Here is a 20,570-nt window from a genome sequence, read left to right on the forward strand (position 1 = left end):
AGGGAGCATAACTGTGGATCTCCTTCTTGTCCCTTTGAAGAGAATACCGCGTGCAAGAAGGGAAAGTCCTAATTCCACTGGGAGCCACTGTCCATGGAGATGTTGTTGTTTCTGTCTACCATATGAGATCAACCATTGGCGGACGCCTTCAAGCAAAAGTAGGAGTTTGTTCAGCTTCTCTTGCATGATAGAGGCAATGTAGCTAACTAAGAAGGGCCCGAATACTGGGTCTGAGAATGCAGATGGCACTCAAGACATAGAAGGCTTCCTTACCTGAGTACAGACATAGCATAAATTTGAGCGGTGCCAAGTGAAAACAAAGAGCATTTGGGGGAGTCCTTGATGCCTCCTGTTTCTCTCTATAGTGTATACTGACAGGGTGTAGGATCCTTCCAGGTGATGCAGAAGATAGAAACCAACACATCAGTAGCTAATACAGGGCAAAACAACACCAAAACCTCTGTCTGTGCCCTCTAAGAAAATGGGAGAATATTTTTTCCTTAAGTTTCAGTGAGTATGACTGACTGAGCCATCCCTCCTGGATGCTGTCAGAGTTGCTTGCTGTAGAACAGCCTTTACCTTTTTGAATGTTATGGATAACAGGCAAAAATTGCATTGCGACTAATGAATTTTTCTCTTCTTAGGTCATTACTGGCACTGTTTGCTGTACAGACAGTGCTTTACTGAACTTCCTACTGCAATTGAAATGGTCTTCTGTGTTCCTGGGCTACAAGCCTGTTGCTTCACTATATTCAGTGGAAATAGATATCAGTTTCACTTAAGAGCAAGAATAGGCCAAGTAGGTCCTGTCAATGAGGGCATGTTCCCAAACACTATGAAGACACTCCCCTGTCAGGGCAGCAGCAAAATTAAAGGCAGATGGAAATACTGGGGCTTGAGAAGGGAAAGTTCTACTTTCTATAGAACAAACAGAACAAATTAGCTTATACAGCAGTTATCATTAATCTATGTAGTAACTGGTAGTAGGGTAGACGTAACCATCTGCATGTGCAATATAAACAAATACTTGAATTTCATGAGCTAAAGCCCTTGTTCATTACGGCGCTCTGTTTTTCAGATGACCAACACACAAATATTCCAAATTCAATTTCATACTGGATTTATAGCCCTGGGAACAACCACATTAAAATTCACCAAGTGAGTATTTTAAACTGAACATTAATCAAACCTGGAGCATAAAAGCCTTAAAAAGGCTAAAGGAGAATATTCACAGATGAAAGTCTGTGTGCGTGCATATATATTGAAAGATGACATAGATTTGTAGAAATATGAGTTCCTTTTGAAGTGACCAGCTTCTCCCCATTTAGACCCGAACTGGATGCCTGTGACTCCCCAGACAAATATCCCCAGCTCTTCCATGTTATACTGGAGATAGAAATACAATCTACTGATAGACAAACAGAGTTAACTCCTCCATGGGAGAACTTCACAACAAAAGACATCAATCCAACCATTCTCTTCTCCTCTCATCAGGAGCATCAGGACACTCTTGCTTTGGCAGGTGGGAGCTGCGCAGGTTTACTCGCTTGATTTGCACACTTACATGGGTGTGGGGCTCTGTTTTCCTTTATTTATTTGTTTGTTTATGTTGGCACTCTGTGCTGCAGGTAAAGGTCCCACTGATTCACCCCAGGATAACATCAGGAATGTTGGACAGAGTGCTTTCTTCTCATCTCTCAGTTGGCAAGGTACGCAGCGTAGCCTTTAAGTCAGGTTGCTTAGAATGAGATAAACAACTTGTTTCTCTCTCCCCACTCCCTGGAGCACGGAGGCCTGCTGAGGAATCTGATTGTAGCATGCCTTATGAATTAGATCACTGTGTTGCTGGTCACGCCCTTATGTTGCAATTGAGTGGAAATTAATTTCCTACAATATTCTCTTCAGAAATTGCCTTCTCACGCTGTACGTGACTGATTATTGACGTAGCTCCAGTGTAAACCTTCACCCTAGGCATCCTTGGCATTGAAACAGCATGAAGCTGCTTTTTGCTAACGTTGTATTTGGGAGAACGTAACGCTGAGAGTGAGCTGGGTGCCTGTCCATAGCATGGGGACATGGCACTGGGGATGTGCAGGCAGGAACTGGGCACAGGCTGTCCTGGTGTGCAATGCCAGGAAGGTGATTTGTGTCACTGCTATTTGTAATGAGCCCAGGCTCTGAGGCATGGCTGGAGATAGGCTGAGTGCTTCATCCTGACCCAGAAACCTGTGCAGCACTGCTCTGTGCGGGTGGCACTCACTGCTCTTTGGGCTCGAGGAGAGACAATTAGCCTCCCCCTGCGCTCCTGATCAATAACACTGATTGCTTAGCATGCAGCCCAGAAAAGACTGAAAGTCTTTACCACAGTAGCATTCTGAATAGTTCTGTTCTTGACAGCTTTTTGTTCTGCATGTAAGCTGATTTCTATGGGAGCCTTGCAATGAAACTAATGGCTACCTAATTTTATTTTAGATCAGAAATCTGACAAAAGTAGCTCTCACCCCACCTCAGAGGACCGAGCAGCGTTGGTGCATGAGGAAAGCGAACAGTCAGATGATGAACTCTTGTCCCTTTCCAGTCAACACAGCAATGCCAGCGGTGACAAACCCCACGGGACGCCAAAACATGGCAAAAAGCAGCAAGAGCCGCCGGCACCACCTCCACCTGAGGACGTGGACCTGCTGGGGCTGGATGGCAGCCCTATGAGCAAAACCTTTCCCTCGCAGCCGGCGGCTGCCCCCTCTAACTCGGACTTGCTGAGCGATCTGTTTGGGGCTGGTGGGCAGAGCACACAGCCTGCTGCCGATGAGGTCTTTCACATGGCAGGGCCCGGATCGGTACAGTCCACTCCTCGGCATTCTGCGGCCTCGGCGTCCCCATCCCCATCACCAAGGGTGGGAGAAGGTAAGGCTGGCTCTGTGGGGGTGTTGCTTTCCTCTTTGGGTGTGCTTTTCATGGAGACAGTGAGGGACTGTGGGACCCTGAGAGCCCATCCAGTTCCTCTGCTCTGAGGCTGGAGTCACCAACACCAGCAGATTGGCCAGTTTGTTTCTTTAAGACTCTGGGGTGCTCACCCAGGTGCTTGGCTGGCTTCTTACATTACAGGCATTGGAAATCACCCTTCTTCCAATGCATCTGATAATGTACATGAGGAGAATATATGCTAATTAAAACTTAAGAGAACCCGGCCACTTGGGTCTTGGTTAGACCTGCAGCGGTTTAGGTTGAATTTCTTTTTTTAACAGTAGGGTTTTGGAGCTAAGATGGTGGTCTTGGGCTGTGAAATATGGTGACACTTTGCTTTGTCTGATCATTCAGCAGACATGATAAGCAATATAAGAAGATTTTTTAAATTATTACTCTTTTTTATTGCTCCGAAGGTCGAAATCAGGTTGGTAGAAGGGATGGCTGAATAGATTATTAGGGAGAGGGATCTTTTGGAGGATTAAGTGAATGGAGAAGGGCAAGTAGATAGCATGTATAATTGAACAGGTGAGGGTCTCTGGAATAGGTATCAGTATTGCCAAAGGCAGAACAAGAACACTGAGCTCAATGTACTGTCTGTGTGGTCTTCCTGTGTTTGGTTTGGCCAAATCCTTTATGTTACAGTTTAAGAGCTGACACGTAGTCAACAAGTACATGATTCAAAGAGCACAGTATGCTCACTTAACTTTTTCTTAGCAACTAATGATTTGAAGTGTTTGCCTTGTACATAAATGTTGGGTTTGTTTTTCATTTTGTTGAGGAGGGCACTGGCTTGAGCAGTGCTGTGGATGAGACTGGTGGCACCTACCCCAGGATGGCCTTGCGGCACAGCCATTGTACAAGCTGGTGATTTAGAGTTCTCAAAAATCTCTTCCAGCATCTGCCTTTGATCCATTTGGAAGTAGCCCTAAGCAAGCCGGTCCAGACCTCCTGGGTTCCTTTCTTGGTTCATCGAATGTCCCCGGTGATCCTTTCCTTCAGGCAACAAGAAGTCCTTCACCAACTGTGCACAGTGATCCCTTCCACGTGGGTAAGAAAGTGAAGCTCTTCCAGTGAATTTGAGCAAGCACAAAATGCTGCTTTTCAACCTGATGGAGCCATTAAGTGCAAACTGGTGCTTACTATGAAATGACTCTAAACCACACAAACTCCGCTAAACAGGAAAGGGCTTTTTGTCTCTAGACTTAAAGTATGTTCATCAGTTGAAGTGCGGTAGGATGAGACTTGTTTTGCTCAACTCAAATACTTAATTAATAAGCTATTTGTTTACATGAGGAAGGAGACCATGAAGAATGTCTGCCTGCATATCCCTGTGGTTATGAGGTCTACTTTGAACAAACTGCCACTAATTGAGCTAAATAGAGCATCGCATATTATGCCTGCTAAAGAAAATGCCCATCCTTTGGTGGTTTTGGTTAGAAGTATCTGATTTCTTTAGATCTGATACTGATCCTGGCCACATTCAGCTAAATCTGACTCTTTAAGACTCTCCCTTTGTTTTAGAAAAACGTCCCTTAGTTGTCCCTTTCTCTCCCTGTGCCAAAATGCAATATCATAACCTTCTATAAAACACATTCAGATACGAATTCCTTTGTTTCTCACCATCTAACACACATCACTTGGTGGCACGGTCTCCCTGGAAAGTTAGGGTTACAAAGGAGGGAAGTAGTCTGCTGCTGGCACTGTTTACAACCTTGCTTTGCTAGACTCAAACACTGGGTATTACTTCTGTGAATAAGACCTTTGGGTCACACTCGGAGCTGGCTGCACTAATGAAAGGAATTTAAATGATACCCCAGCATGATGAGGTATTAAGTGACACTGCTGATGCTGTGTTTAATGAAAAGCCGGCAGGGTGAACTGGATAGATGTACAGACTTTGTTTGATACAGGCTAAAGCAAAGACTTCTTTATTGTCTCTATGTGGAGGCTGTTTTGCTGTATCTGTGTTTTCTATCCTTGCCCTTTGCATATAGAACACTTCCTTCGGTTGAGTTCTATTCAGAAACACAAAACCCCACATTATTCTGGCGATAAGGTTTTATAAATATGTATGTAAAGCCTCAGACCAAAGCTGCCATAAAACAAAGACTGTAAATCGATGTCCTTCCCTACTTAAATCAGTACAGTATGAGATCAGAAATAAATGGAAAAAATCATAATGCCCTTTGTGGGGAAGAAGTTCACTTCTAATTAGAAAATGATAGATGGACACAGCCCTATGCTATCTGCCCTGCTCCTTGCCCCCTACCCTTTCTAGATGCTGGATTACCATAGAGGTTTGGGTTGGCTATTAGGAAAAATATTTTCTCTAGAGATCAGTGAGGCACCAGCACAGGCTGCCCAGTGGGTGGGATGGTCACCATCCCTGGGGGTGTTCCAGAACTGTGGGGATGCAGCACTGAGGGATGTGGGCAGTGAACATGGAGGAGGCGGGCTGGGGTTGAGAATGGGGAGCTTGGAGGGCTCTATCAACTTGAATGATTCTATGGTTATGCTGTTTTTGCTGTATTACTCTGAAATATTTATACATAGCCATTCTGCTTAGCTTCCAGCACACCAACAGTTTCCATACAGCCGGATGTTTCAGGTGGCTGGGACTGGCACAACAAACCAGGTATGTACTGTAAAATCTCAGAACAGTTAATGAAAAAGCCTTAGTGAGCCCTGAGATCTGTTTCCTTCCTCAAAAGATCAGGGCCTGAGGTGGGAAAGGTGCTAGAGGTGGGTGTATGTGCTTGTGCTTCATTCCATTGAGGAGCCAGGAGAAGGACGTGAGAAATGCTGTATGTTCCAAGGATGCTACTAAATTATAGTATGATTCCTTCTACTCGTGGGGGGGTATGTGTGTCCTACCAAAACTTGTTTCCTGAAGGCTTCCAGTTCTTAAAATATATCCATTTATCATAATTACTCCGTCGCTGCAGACAGTCTGGGGAATGTTCTTATTGCTGAGCCTAATTGTGAGTGGGAGTGCAAGTAGTCTGGGCCAACGCTGAATTGAGACTGCTTAGGAGCCTGACAATAATACGCTTAATTTTAACATCAGTCTTGTAACATTGTGTAACTAAACCTTGGGTAAGAGCTGTGCTCAACTAAAATAAGAATAAAAATGTAGCTATTTTTTTCTCCTTCTTATCTTTAAGGTGGCCTTGGTATGGGAAGTAAGTCGGCTGCCACCAGTCCTACAGGATCCCTCCATAGCACTCCCACTCACCAGCCTAAACCCCAAACACTGGATCCATTTGCTGACCTGGGGACTCTTGGAGCAAGTTTAGCAGGTTTGCATCCCCTGCAAAATAAAAGTTACCAGCTTCCCCTGGTTTAGAGAGATGGGATGAACAGCCTGATATGTGACAGAGCCCTATGGCTCTCTCAGCCCAGCTGCATGCCAGTGCCACTTTCAAGCATTCCCTCCTGCTTCATCCTCTAAATTTTCACAGACCTGTGCTTTTGCCCATCTTCCATCAAAAAAACCAAAAACCAATAAAACAACAACTGTTCGTGCCAGCAACAGTTTGGACCTTGTAGGCTGTGTGGATTGTGAAGTGAAACCTCCATCTCATCCCCTTCAGCTATTTCTGGCTAAGGATGCTGCTGTGTTTAGGTCCAACTGCAGAACGGTTGCTGCAGACCTTGGAGCTGTGCCTGGGAACAGGCTTTGGCTCCTGATAGCTGCAGGGGTCCTTGAGGAATTGTTTAGTCCTTCTGGATTTGGCCAACTTTCCTCCTTTGTGAGGAAGCCTGTGGTTCCTCAATAATCTGCCTCCAACTTGCAGTACTGTTGGAAGGTGGGATCTAAACCCATTTTCATTTGCACCTGGCTATGAAGGGCTCTTTGCCTGGCTCTCAGACATGCATTTTCTCCTTGTTCTGTCTCAGAACTATCAGCAAACCCTCAGCCCCAAAGCAGTCCTGACAAATGGCTTTCCTTAAAAGCCAGCACATCAGCTCCTCTGTCTGGTAAATAGATTTTTCTTCCCTTTGTCACTGCCCTCAGCTCTTTGCAAGCCATTGTGGTTTTATCTGGTGTTTGTTTTCCCCTTTGCGTCAGTACCAGCATGGTTCTGGAATTAGGTTTCCCAGTTCCCTCTGCTGGATCACTGGCTGCTCTGCAGGAGCAAAATAAAAGGAATGCCAAGATTCATGTCAGAAACACTGATGTGCTTTTAAAGCATGGATTCTGCAGCACAGCTATGCAGTTCAAAAACAAACGATTTGGCATCCACAGGATATTTAACCACATTGTTGTTGTTTGTAACTGAATCAATAGCACTTGACCCACTTTCCATGATATGTTTCAGGGCCTGAAGTTGAGTGTGGATATTAATCTCAAGTCATAAAACATTAATGCTGAATACCACCCACCACAAACTCTCAATAAGGTGCTGAAACATGTGACTCTGTGGGATAATACCAGATCAGCACAGCGTAATGAGGAACCATTTCAACATGCGCCAGCTTGAGGGTGCCACTGTAACACAGAAGCTCAGATTAATAAAGTGGTGGAAGTTAGAATAGTCCTCTGGATATTTCCCAACCCAACCCCACCTAAAGCAGGTTCCCTAGAGCAGGTTACAGAATGTAGCTGTGGTTCCCAGCTAACTGCACATTGCTTTTCCTGCTTTATCCCATCAAACTGCTACTCCCAAGGCAGGTGCTTGCTTTTATGCAGCTTGCAGAGCAGAGACAGGAAAGTGGAAGGGCTTTGTGCAATGTTGCAAAAGTCAGTTTGTGGCAAAGCTGAAAGAGCTTTTGTTGAGAGTCCCTGGCCAGAAGGTGGGTCATTGCTCAGTTTGTTAATGCACACCATCACTCCTTTCCCCTCACTGTGCAGGTGGCCCTTCATTTGCCAGTAAACCAACCACACCAACGGGTATGGGCGGAGGATTCCCCCCCTCACCACAGAAGCCCTCCCCGCAGCCCATGGGCAGCAGCTGGCAGCAGGGAGCTGGCTATGGCTGGCAGCAGGCACAGCCCAAGGCCCAGCCAGCCATGCCCCATGCCTCGCCCCAGAACAAGCCCAACTACAACGTGAGTTTCTCAGCAATGCCAGGAGCACAAAACGAACGTGGAAAAGGACCGGCTAATGCTGGTAAGCATCTCAGAGTTCAGTGTCTAAAAGGTTGGTTCTTTGTGATATTGCTTTCATGCACCGAAGCAGGTTGGAGTCTGGTGAGCAAGTCATGCTGATGGCGTTCAAAGTTCAACACTAGTTTCCTATTCTAGACTCTGAAGCATGCTAATATGCAGGAAATCCTGGATTACAAATGGGATTTGATAATAACAATTCAAAAGTAGCATTAACTTATACCTCTTCTGTGCGAGCCTGCATACTCATAATCAGTGGGAGATTGTTATAAGTGGTGTGGGGGGTTGCTTGGGTAGGGAAGCAGTGTTAAATAAGTTTGTATTGTGAAAACAATTTATTTTTGCTTTTTAAGATTCAAAACCAAAAGTGTCTGCAGATTTCGAAGATCTATTATCTGGTCAAGGTTTTAATGCTCACAAGGACAAGAAGGGACCCAAAACAATAGCTGAGATGAGAAAAGAAGAAATGGCTAAGGAGATGGACCCTGAAAAACTGAAAGTAAGCAACACTCTTGGTTATGCTCTTACTGGCATTCAGTGTGTCTGTCATTCTCATGAAGCTGGATGCTCTTGAACATCTAAACTTGACGGCATCATGCACTGCTGCGCTCCCCATTTGCATCCCAGATAGGAATGAGTAAGTGTGACCAGAAAAACCAAGTCAGGGGCTGCAGGTGTTGGAGAACACCTGGAAAAAAATCCACTAGGTCATCAAAATGAGAGATACCACTTGGAAAAAGAACAGTTTGTTTTCTAACAATAAAGTAAAAAACAACAACTTAACACCCTATGTTCCAAAGTAGCTTCATACAAAGAAGCCAGATAGGAGAGCAGCAAACATCTCCATCTGCCCTTCAACCAAACCCAGGCTTTGACCAAATGAGGGACTTAGCCCCCAGAATGAGATTGTCTTGGGGCAGAAGGTGAGAGCTTCCTGCTGTTTGTTCATATAATGCATTTTCACACCTCTCCTGAAGATGAGAACATCCTTTGGAATGCAACTAAAACTCCAAGGATACATTTCTGTCCTAAACCAGAAAACAACAGTGGCTTGCTCAGTGTTACTGACCTGGGATTCCAGGTCACTCCAGCTCTGGTGAGCAGGCACAGCTAATTGAACTAAAACTCTGTCTCGTTAATTGAACTAAACCTCTGTCTCATTTATCTTACCTACTTTGGAATTCTCTCATCTCTCCTGAATAAATTGCTGAACTACAGCTCTGTCATAGAGGGAAGGAAATGCATTCTGTCCCACTCCATGTAAGGAAATTATAAAGATGGCCACCACTAAGGGGGACATCACCCAGGGAAGTAGGATACCTACTGCTTTGTTAGGCTGCTGCATTACTAATAGAAAAAAAGGCTCATGGAGAGAACTGAGGCTTCTGATTCAAAGATTAGAAGGATTTATGCTGAAGCTAAGCTTCTGTATGAGTCTTTTGTGCATGTCTAGAGCTAAGGCTTCTAAAGATATGCTTCCACAGCAGAGTTCCAGTCAGGCTTATTTTTAGGTATGCAATTAAGCTTTCTGAAGAGCCACACAGTTAATCATTTCATTTATCTTTTGACTGTTCCATGTAATGGTTGTTCAAAGTGTCCTTAGGAGTGGCCCGAGTCAGTATTTTTGGCTCTGGCTGTCTTAGCTTTCAAGTGGTGATATAAAAATTAAAGACAAAGTACAGACTGACAAATATCTTCTATGAATATCTCCCAAAGCCCTTCCGAAGCTTGGAAAGAAATATGAGATGTTCCTTGGAGTCATTGCTTTTCAAATACAGAAACTGGAATATCTAATGTAAGACATAAATGGAGATTTACATTTTTCTCCTCAGATCCTGGAGTGGATTGAAGGAAAGGAGAGAAATATAAGAGCCCTGCTGTCCACAATGCATACTGTCCTATGGGCAGGGGAGACCAAGTGGAAACCTGTTAGCATGGCGGATCTTGTAACTCCAGAGCAAGTGAAGAAGGTCTACCGACGGGCAGTGCTCGTCGTTCATCCTGACAAGGTAAGGTTTTCCTAGTTCACATTGATCAAATTGTCACTGTTCCCAAAAATAAGGTTAATTATGAAGTGTTGAATGTGGTTGTATTGGTACAAACAAGCATGTAGAAACTTTCCAGCCTTGGTTAAAGCTTTTGGTCCTCATGGGGCTGCATCTCTTCGCTCTGTCACATCGAAACTGACTGAAAAAAATAGTGTTTTTTCTCATCAAAGAATATCTGAAAGCCATTTGTGGAAAGTGAACAATATGTGTTTGAGAATCTAGCTATACAGAGGTGTGTATGGTGGCCTCCCTTGATAGATGTCATACCCGTGTTTCTGTTTTCGTTCCAGGCTACTGGGCAGCCATACGAACAATATGCAAAGATGATATTTATGGAGCTAAATGATGCCTGGTCAGAATTTGAAAATCAAGGACAGAAACCCTTGTATTAGGTACTTTCTCAGTCTCCACTACAGACCTGTGCTAGTGCTTGTATAGTCTCTTGTCACAAATGTCACAGATCAACCAAACTCTGGCTGGAAATTCAGAAGTTTCAGAAAATGAAGAGCCTAATACTTATCATGAAGAACAAGAGAAAGGTTTCCTTATGCTTGTTTCAAGAATCCTGAGCTCAGAAGGAACTCTAGCCATCTGGCTTGTCATCTGAGAGCCATGGGGCTACTGTTCCTTGTATCTTTTTTTTTTCCCCTTTGGATTCCAGTCGGGTGAGAGAGAACACGGAAAAGGTGGGATTGTTCTGTCTCTGACACAGTGTAGCCAGTGAATTTCCTACTTCTTTTGTGTGTGTGAAATGTGATATGGCAACACTTCACTTGAGTTCTGTAACTGGTGGTGAAGCCCAGATTTCAATGTATTTTCTTCCTAGGTTTGGATCAAACTTCATCAAACTTTAAGTGCTCAGACGTGGTTTAGGCACACTTCTAACAGTCACCATTTGCTGCTTAGTTGCTCATATAGCATAGTATGCCTGAGTAGAGACAAAGCTGAAGCCTGGGTAGATCAGTGTGGCAGCTTACTGCTGCTTTATGCATTAATACTGTACTTCACCTCACAGTCCAGCAGTGAAATGTGTGGAAAAAATTCCTCAGCATCATCGAGTAAGTGTCTTTAAAGCAAACAGCAAGTAATTAATGTTAAACAGCACCTCGATGGCTTGTTAAACAGCAATTCTGGGGGAATAGTGAGCTGGGGGGAAGAATGGTTCTATGTTAGTACAAGAGAAGGATGAGCATGTGCTGCATTTCCCATGAAGTTCTCATCAGTAGTCTGAAGCCATCAAACAGCAGACAATACCAATAAGCTAAAACCCTACTGCGATTTTTTAGGAACTTCCTAACCTATAGGTAACAGCTCTCCTCCCGAGGATTCAGAAAACTTTATCCAGCCCACCTGCATCACCTGTATGCCTTGATCAGCTCCAGAGCACTTGGCAAAGGCTCCTGGCAAAATGCAACCCATTGCAACTTCATTTTTCAGACCATGGTGTACAAGCTGTCATGCAGACTGCTGTGGGCCGGGTCTGATTTTTGAGGTAAATTGTGCAAATTAATTGTCTTAGAAGTTTATTGTGGACCAAAGCAATAATATCGTCATGAAATATCTCTGATGCCGAAGCATCTTTCCTAGTTCAAAACAAGTTACGCTCTTCACCCCAAATCTAACTTTCTCCTTTTGTAGAATCACTGAAGTTTGTCTACCAACAATTGTATCCGTATTTGAGCTTTGGAAGGCAGATGTATTGAGAAGACAAGCAGGAAATCATTTGTATTTGCTGCTTGAGGAACAGGTTGCCATCTGACGCGAGACATTAAAGCTGGTGGTTTTTAAAGACAATCCACTTGTCGTTGCACTTAAATTTTCAAGTGGCAAAACTTACTGCAAAGACAGAGTGTCAAAGTACATTGCTTTCTGTATAAATTCATCCTTTTGTTGTACTGGTCCATTATTTACTACCATGAATTGAAAATGTGAAACCAACACATAGGTCTCCTTTTATATAAAAGACCTTAAGATAATAGTAACAAACTGGATGTTATTTATTAATGTTTTGATCCAGTATGTGCTTGTCTTATTTAAAGAGATAACTGGAATGTGAATCATGTTCCTGTGATTTGTTGGTTTATTGTTTCTCATTCACATTTGTAGATATCGTGACCTATGCCTATATAATAAAAAGGATCTCATTACTATAATGTACTTTTTTTTTTAAATAATGGAAACTATGTTAGCTTTGTATCAGGTTTGTCATGGCAAACAACTCTGGATACTCATACATTCACAAAACGCAAATCCATCATTAAACTTTATCTACCCAAAGAAACCCTACCCCACTTAAACTTTGATTACTTCATCCCTAATGTTTTTATGGGTGCATGAAAGTATTAGGAAGTATGTATATCAAAATAGTTAACTAAAAAAAAAAAAAACAAAAAAAATCTTGTCATATCTGGTAGTGACAGAGGTTATCAATGTTCAGGTTTACTGTTTGACTAAATTATTGTAATTTTTGTAAATACAGTATATACTCAATGAAATTGTGACTGGTCTAAAACATTTGTATATACATTAAAAAGCTGAAATGAACACTCACAGATGTTTTGTGCTCGTGGGGGGACTCTGCCTTGTTTTCAGCACAGGTCAGGGAGGTTTCTCTGTAATGCTGGATAAACAACAACGCTTCCCTTAGCATTGGGTGGAGGCTCCTTTCTCTCTGCATTCCCTGCTGTGTGTGACTCACATCTCTCTGTTCCTGTGGCTCAGGGCTGGCTGGGAGTGGGTATAACCCACACAGGTCACCAAGAACCACTTGATACGAATGTCCTTGATTTTCCTCAGTGGCAAACAAGGTAAATGGAGAAACCAACTCCTCTTCCTGCAGGAGGTGGGAAGAACAGCTTGGGGTTTAACTTTGAGAAAAGCTCCAATGGGAAAAGATGCAATGTTTGTTGCTTAAGATAAATACCCTTAACCCAAGAGAAGCACATTTAGTTAGTCAGCTCCTTCTGCATTTTGGTTGGTTGGCTGGTTTTTAATGAAGTGCTTTATTGTAGGCCCCAAAGCAGCATATGTTGGCTGTAAGCTGGTACTACCATGTTCCAGCTGCTTTTTCAGAGCAGCTATGGAGTGAGAGCTGGCAGCTGAGGCAGGGAGCTGCACCAAGGGAGCCCCTGTGGGGATGTGGGGCCCAAAGGCTTTACATAAATCGTGCTTCAGAGCTGTGGCTGTTGTTTCAAACCCTCACCTTCATGTGATGGAGCCCTAAAGGTGTGTATGCTGCACTGCGGCCTAGCACAAATGAAGGGGAGCGACGCCTCGGTGGCGGTGCGGCCCCTTTAAGGCACCCGATCCCGTGCTCTATAGGGGTGTGCTTAAACCCGGAAGTCTCTGGCTGCCACCTCAGCTGGGCGTCGTTGGGGCGCTGAGGAGCGGAGCTGCTGCGGCCCGGCCGGAAACATGGCGGGGATCAAAGGTACCGAGCGCTGCCACAGCGCCCGATGGGCGGCTCGGGGCTGCTGGGGGTCGCACCGAGCCGCTGCCGGCCGGTCTGAGCTGCTCCCTGCCTGCACGGAGGCACAGCGGCCTGCTCTTCCCTCAGTGGGGCTGGGCGGGAGCGTGGGCCGGTATCGCCTGACTGACCGGCTGCCTTGTGCTTTGCAGCGCTCGTGGGGCTGTCCTTCAGCGGAGCCATCGGGCTGACGTTCCTCATGCTGGGCTGTGCCCTGGAGTACTACGGGTGAGCGTGTCCCCAGCCTCCATCCTGCCTCATAACCTGCTGGGCTCCCCTTGGTGCCTGCTGTCCAGCTGTTGTCCCGACGTGTTGTGGTTGAATAAGCTATTTTCAACCAGCACCCATAAAAATGGCTGAAATCAGTGCTACTCTCCCTCAAGATGATAAATTCCTCAAATGGCTGCTTGCTAAGCAGTCGTTCTTAACCTCGTACAATTCTTGCTTTTTACTTGCCCCCTGACACAGCGCTGTGGTGTTTGTTGCTTCTCAAAAGCACCCAGCTCAAGCTGTAGGTGACAATATTCATCCTGAGGGCATTGGAGCAGGGAGCCTTTCAGGGACCCTTCCAGCTCAAAGTGTGGCTCAGTGCAGGGAGTGCTGGCAGAGATGCGTGTGGCAGGGTGTGCCTTCAGGGCTGCCGTGTTTATAGGCTGCCATTCCTCTCATTTGGAAAAAACCTTTGGTTCCAACCGTGCCCTTTATGTCTCCCAGATGATTGTAGGTTTGTAGGAGAGTGGTTAGGCCCTGGAACAGGCTGCCCAGGGAGGTTGTGGATGCCCCGTCCTTGGAGGTGTTCAAGACCAGGTTGGACGGGGCCCTGGGCAACCTGATCTAGTAAAGGTGTATGTTTGGTGGCCCTGCTACGCAGAGGGGTTGGAACTACATGATCCTTGAGGTCCCTTCCAACCCGAGTCATTCTGTGATTCTGTGAGGTGTTGCAAATGTAAAAGACATCATCTGGTTGTGTCTGAGAATGGATCCTGCTCTGTGAGGCCATGGGAACACCCTTCTGATGAAAGCTTAGGGTTAAATCAATCCGCTTCTCAATGCACAAAGTAAGACTACTGAGAAAATTCAACTAAACTGATAACGTTTCCTTTTCTTTTTCCCCATCAGAGTTTACTGGCCTATGTTTGTCTTAATATTTTACTTCATCTGCCCCATTCCCCACTTCATTGCCAGAAGAGTAAGTGATGACAGTGATGCAGCCAGCAGTGCCTGCAGGGAACTGGCGTATTTCTTCACAACTGGAATTGTTGTTTCTGCTTTTGGCTTCCCCATAATTCTCGCGCGGGTCGAAGCGGTAAGTTCTGCCTGCTTGATCTTCCCATAAGGAGGCAGTTATTGAGTGTAGTCTTTTAAGCGTGCAATTGTTCCTTTCTGAGCCAGGTGAGCTGCTTTTGTTTGTAAATCCTCCCTTTACTTGTGATATCTGTAGATTCCGATGAAAATAATCACTGCTGGAAACTTGCTTAATGCTGCTTTTTTGACCTAAACAAGCAACTTGCATGACTAAAAAGTTTGCTTCTAGTTTTGTTGTGGTCCAGTGCAAGGTATTTATCTCCTCCTCCATCTCACACCCTTCTCCGTCATCAGCTTGTGCAGCACTTCTTGCACTTGTCTGCTTTCTCCATTTAGGATGCTGGAAACTTGGTGACTGGAGTGTATTATCAATTAACAGCAAAAAGGCCAAACTTCCAGAACTGTCCTCTTGGCTTTCAAAGCATTTCCCAAGCTCGTGCTTTGGCCCCTCAAATCTGAGGAAATTTCTGCTAGCTGCTTTTCTCTTTGCTTTCTGAGCTGCTCTTCAGTGGTGAGATTTTGTCACCTTTGTTTCCAAGGCAAAAAGCTCCTTTGTCCTGTCTCCCAAACTGCTCGATGAGATGTTTTGGTCCTTTTATTGTTGTTGTTCATGTTTGTTTTCCCCCTTTTTGGTCTTATTGTTTTGCTTAAGCTTCATATGCTTAGTTCTAATTTAATTTGTGACGCACAATTAACCAGACATCGAGTTTATTGTGGATCTGATAATAGGCAGAACCAGAAGTGGCCACTTGAGGGAACTCTAATTCATCGCTGTGTCTTAAGAGTAAATGCTTGTTAGGGTGAACTTAGGTGGGCTGCGGAAGGTTGTTTACCATTAAGGCCAGGTAGTGTTTTCTGTGCTTGTTACTGGCATTTATTTGAAAGACAATCTTTTATTTTTATAGGTAGTATTTAAAATAAAGCACTAATCTCAGTGGGCTTTTGTGGTTTAGGTCTGTTTATAGCGACTTTTATGACAAGGTAATCATTTTGCTCTAAAATGTAGAACAATTAGCCCAGCTATTGAAGTCTTGTATTATATGAGTAGTTGCTAATTGAGTAATTAGTACTGTAAGGTGTAGAACTTATTGTTATTTTTCTTCTTGCTTTTAGCACCTTTCTGTAGTATTTCATTTAGTTTATCTGATGCTTATGAATAACTGACCTGAACGAATGTTAAAGAACTTCTTTGACTGTTTCATTTCCTTGCATTTCAGATCAAATGGGGAGCCTGTGGTCTGGTGCTGGCTGGCAATGCAGTCATTTTCCTTACTATTTTAGGCTTTTTTCTTGTGTTTGGTAGAGGAGATGACTTTAGCTGGGAGCAGTGGTAGGACCTCGCTCTGATGCTGGTAACGTTTTCAGTGTGTGTCACCACATATATGCTGTATGTGTGTGTCTGTGTGTATACATTAGTACTGATGTGTGTGCATACGTGCGCAGTTTTACATTATCACATCCTAACGTGCTCTTTTAAAATGTGTCAGCCAAAGGGGAAAGAGCTCTGTGACAGCTCTCTTAACATCAGTAAAAGTTGGGATTGCCATTGCAAATCTGTCCACAAATAAGTTTGCAAAAACATAAACTGTTTTTTACTCGTTTTTTAATACATGTGCATTAACTGCTGCTCAAGTCAGAGTTTCACTGATCCTTGAGATGTTGCTCACCAAAAACCATAAAATAGATCAATATAAAGATTATCCTGCTTGCTCTTGCTTACCTTGATTGCCTTTCTGCTCTGTTTAAGGATCAATGAGTACTTGCTTTCCACTTGAGTAATTGTAATTGTTTTCTCTGATAACAAAACCAAACATAGCGTATGCCAACTCTTACTACCTAATGAAAGAGGAAGAAAACCCTGGTTAAAAATTGATGGTGTTCATTTCGAATCCACATTCTTTCTTCTCTCTAAGATATGCTGGTTTTGCCACTCTTCAATTTAATGACTGAATGTATTGTGGGAATAATCTAGTATTTTAATGCTCAGAGTTGACATTACTTCTCTCACGGAGGCTCACAGAGGAAGAGATTACTCTCGGGACACGTACAGTCACAATACAGCATACAGCTCTGTATTCCTGTGTGTGAAGTGCCTGAATTGCAAGGAAGTGAGTGTTCTGCTGGGCAGGACTTCGTTCTCACTGCTTTGGTAACATCCTTATTCAAACTGCTATTTCTTGGCTGTAAGATTGTTATATTAAAACACTATATTTTTATGATGGCATTATCCTAGTGAACATTCTCATAATCTCACTTATAGAAGTTACCTTTATTACTGTTTTGACTTGCTGAAGCCTTTGATTTACAGAGGCACGTGATTTTATAACAGCGCATCGTGGCACAACCCAAACTCTAGAGGACACTTCAGGAATCTGCAGAGGGGCAAAGGGAGAGACGTGTTAGTTTTATTCTTACCTAAGGAAACTGACAGAGAGATTCCCATTTTATGAAGTAAGAAACCAATTTCCTGTGTAGGGCATGTTTAATTATTGAGAGTTCTTCAGGTTAGCAGGGGGCAAATGCGTGTTTTATCATCTGCGTTAGCTCATGGCTGACTGCTGGGACCCAGCATGGCTGTGAGGGACCCTCTGCAAGGAGGTGACAGAACTGACTCTGCAAGATGTGGCAGCTTCACTGAGACAGAACCTTTTGCCCACTAGGTTGTATGAGAGTACTCCACTGTTGTCCAATCTCTCATTCCTAATATACTGCAGAATGGTGTCCTGTGGGTTGCTGTGCAGAGCAAGAGTTAAAAAATGAATGAATGTTATGTGAGCACTCATACTCTGCTTTTTTTTTTCATGCTCAGGGCCCTGCTGAAAGGGTACAAAAGTCATTCTGTGGTCCAAATAATGTAGTATTGTTGAGATGTAGAGTATCTTGGCAAATAATTCTAGTATTTGATTAGATGGAAAACTGCTAATTACATGTTTTAAACTTCAGATGTGTATAAGGTGGACGCTTCAGTGTTGAGTAATGCTGAGTAATTGCGGCTGATACTGAAGTGTATCTGCAATGTCATTGCTGCCAAAGAAGATTTATGTTGCAGTGCAGCTTTTCTTCTGGATGCTGGTGCTTCATTGCAGACGTAGCAGGAACATGCTTATTAAGGTGCTGGTTGTGAGCAGGTTGTCTGCCTTCAAGTGAAATTTGCCATTTATGACTGATATGTAAAGTGCTATTGTTCTAAATATTAGCTGAGTTATTGAGAGTTAGCATAGTTTCCACACAGGTCCTGCTTTAGTTTTTTTTTTAAAGATTCACTTTGTTCCCCTTAGCTATGAAGTTTTTTATTCAATTTAGTGAAGTAAAACAACGCTGATATACAGCTGAAGTGCCTGATCCTGCACGTGTCTGAAGTCTTTGTTAAACATTCCATTTAACTCCAGTTTAAAGTACTTTGTGCTGGCAGCTTTAGGTTCCTGAACATTTTCACTCCTCAGAATTTGCTGCAGCAGAAGTCTGTAAAGCTACTCAATTACCACTGAAGTTTTGCTGTTGAGACAGGTGGGGTAAGGAAAAAAAGCTCCCATCAGTTTTTAATTTGAAGAACAGCCATTGTAGAATCTGTTTCCCATCTATTAGTGAATAGCACGTGTGTGACAGATAAGATTGGGATCCAGTTGGGATGCAGGCAGTAAACATGTGACAATCCAAAGTGAAAAGGAAGGCTCGGAATTTTGTTGTAGTGTTGAGGAGGCGTTGCTCCTTGCAAGGTTCTTCCATTGCCCCGTGTTTCCTTTGGCTGTTGCTGTAGCAGGGAGATGCTGAAGGAAGAAAGTGAAGACTTCTGCAGCAGCTGCGTGCACTAATAATGTGAACTTTGTGCAATTTTCATTGTGGACGTTTGTTTTAAACTGTTTAGCATTAAAAATCATATTTAATGGTGTTTAAGTAATGAAATTCTTCTGTGTCCTCTTTAGAAGCAAATTTGCTTGAAGGAGTTCAGTGTTTAATAGGGTCAAAAAACCTTCTCAGTGCACTTGGGTTTTTGTTTGCTTGTTTTTACCAAGAGCTTCATTCATTCACCCCACCCTGGTGCCCTGATGGCCAGTATCGGGCATGCTGTCACTGTCTATCAGTAGTGCTTTATTGTGGTTTCCCTGGAATTGATTCCTTGGTGGAATACTAAATATCCAAAGTGCCTTAATTTCAACACTGTGCTGATGTTGTATATGCATATAACGTGGAAATACCATTTTCATAATCACCTGAAAGACTGTTATTGCATTTCTATAAACCTGCCTTGCCAATTAATCACATTTTCTGTAATTCACTCTGCAGTGCAGTTTTTGTAACTTTTGTAAACACTATTCATGTTTTTCTGTGTTGGCTGGGTTCTCGAGATGGAGTATTAAAACATATCCTGCTTTTCTTCTTGAATTGTCTAATAAAACTGAGTAAACATACCCAATGCTCAAGAGTTTGTCTGTCTTCAATTTCAAGAGCTGACGAGAAAGAAAACGCTCCTGTAATTGGAAGGACACAGAAACGGTGCCTCTGATGCTTTCAGAATGGTGCTGTGGCTGTTACGAGTGCTGCTAATGAGCTGTTTGGATGCCTCTTGCTGTTGGTGTTCCTGAACTGGAGGTATTTAGAAACTGACTGGTGTGATACTGGGCAACCAGCTCTGTACAGCCTTGGTCAAGCGAGGCATTGAGCCACATGACCTCCAGACTCCCTTTCATCCTGAGCCATTCTATGAACAAATCTCAGAAGCCATGATCCAATTGCAACAGGGCCACTTAGTTTTATGGCCTCCATTAGGATGTATTGCAGAGGTCACGTTCAGACGTGTCAGTATCTTACCACTTAGCTTGAAAACTGTTATTTGTTTCCTGTATGTGGTGATTCTGTGAGCTCATACTTAACCTCCTCTCTGGATTTAGACACATTCATCAGCACCGGTGGAAGCAGGGATGCAGAGGACATCAGAGCTCTTTTCTTCCTAGGTCAGTGGGTAACCATATTAAGTGTGTGATCTTGATCCTACCGCTGCTTGGGAAAATGAGCCTGCTTAGTTAATTGAATCCAATTTGATAAAGCACCCACCACCAGGAAGAGTAAGCTGTAGCATCTGAGAAGCTGATGTTTTCTGTTGGCAGTAATTTTGGCATCTGAGCCTTCAAGAAGATGAGCTTGCTTGTGCTTTGCATTAGTTAGCTGCTGGCTTTGTGCTGTTTTGCAGACAAATACTTGGTACTGCTATTCTGTGCTGCCTCACCCAATTCATTCACTACTTACAGAGTAACTTACAGCACTAGATTTTGAACCAGGGGACTTGCTTCCTGAAGAGCTTTATTTAGCCTACTTTTGGATTTGCTAGTACTATGATACAGGATATAGCTTAACAAGTTTCCTACCTCTCCCACCCTTGTTTTTGTAGCTTCTCAGACAGCTGTTCTTTGTCAACTTAGATAGGAAATCCCCTAAAACAAGATGCAGAAGAATAAATGAAATGCAGAAGAATCTTGCACTGATTTTACACTTAGTTCAGCCCCATAAGCTTGCAAACTTCCTAATGAGTTACGTCTTTGGGTAACTTCCTAAAATCTTAAACAGACTTGAGTTCCACGAAGTGAATCTAAGCTCATCAGCACCCAGGAGTTTACCAAACTTGTCCTGGTAACGCAGTCCATTTCTGTTGAACTATGTAAAATTATGTAAAGCTCTAA

General features: G+C 43.5%; 2 protein-coding genes and 1 long non-coding RNA gene across 5 annotated transcripts in view; 2 read left to right on the forward strand and 1 right to left on the reverse strand.

The window, feature by feature from the left end:
- The window catches only part of DNAJC6 (DnaJ heat shock protein family (Hsp40) member C6), a 37,135-nt gene extending 24,467 nt beyond the window's left edge, over positions 1 to 12,668 (forward strand). For all 3 annotated transcript variants that reach the window (XM_015870812.3, XM_015870811.3, XM_015870810.3), the window contains 12 exons: positions 41 to 158; positions 1,079 to 1,158; positions 1,329 to 1,522; positions 1,629 to 1,709; positions 2,473 to 2,904; positions 3,863 to 4,015; positions 5,534 to 5,602; positions 6,132 to 6,266; positions 7,823 to 8,080; positions 8,430 to 8,575; positions 9,909 to 10,085; positions 10,415 to 12,668. In XM_015870812.3, coding sequence (XP_015726298.1) covers positions 41 to 158; positions 1,079 to 1,158; positions 1,329 to 1,522; positions 1,629 to 1,709; positions 2,473 to 2,904; positions 3,863 to 4,015; positions 5,534 to 5,602; positions 6,132 to 6,266; positions 7,823 to 8,080; positions 8,430 to 8,575; positions 9,909 to 10,085; positions 10,415 to 10,516 — 1,945 coding nt within the window. In that variant the 3' untranslated portion in view covers positions 10,517 to 12,668. The remainder of the gene's footprint in view (positions 1 to 40; positions 159 to 1,078; positions 1,159 to 1,328; positions 1,523 to 1,628; positions 1,710 to 2,472; positions 2,905 to 3,862; positions 4,016 to 5,533; positions 5,603 to 6,131; positions 6,267 to 7,822; positions 8,081 to 8,429; positions 8,576 to 9,908; positions 10,086 to 10,414) is intronic.
- LOC146759088 (uncharacterized) overlaps positions 1 to 12,921 on the reverse strand; it is a 28,955-nt gene extending 16,034 nt beyond the window's left edge. The window contains exon 1 of the long non-coding RNA XR_014933059.1: positions 12,676 to 12,921. This is a non-coding gene — a long non-coding RNA (uncharacterized LOC146759088). The remainder of the gene's footprint in view (positions 1 to 12,675) is intronic.
- Positions 12,922 to 13,471: 550 nt separating this feature from the next.
- On the forward strand, positions 13,472 to 19,304 carry LEPROT (leptin receptor overlapping transcript). Its single transcript, XM_085512403.1, has 4 exons — positions 13,472 to 13,554; positions 13,743 to 13,818; positions 14,710 to 14,896; positions 16,113 to 19,304. Exons 1-4 carry the CDS (start codon positions 13,539 to 13,541, stop codon positions 16,227 to 16,229), a joined length of 396 nt encoding a protein of 131 aa, XP_085368529.1. The 5' UTR covers positions 13,472 to 13,538; the 3' UTR covers positions 16,230 to 19,304.
- Positions 19,305 to 20,570: the final 1,266 nt, after the last annotated feature.

This window comes from Coturnix japonica, chromosome 11, assembly GCF_054131305.1.
Source record: "Coturnix japonica strain WE chromosome 11, WE-NBRP24, whole genome shotgun sequence".
In the NCBI taxonomy this organism is placed as follows: Eukaryota; Metazoa; Chordata; class Aves; order Galliformes; family Phasianidae; genus Coturnix; species Coturnix japonica.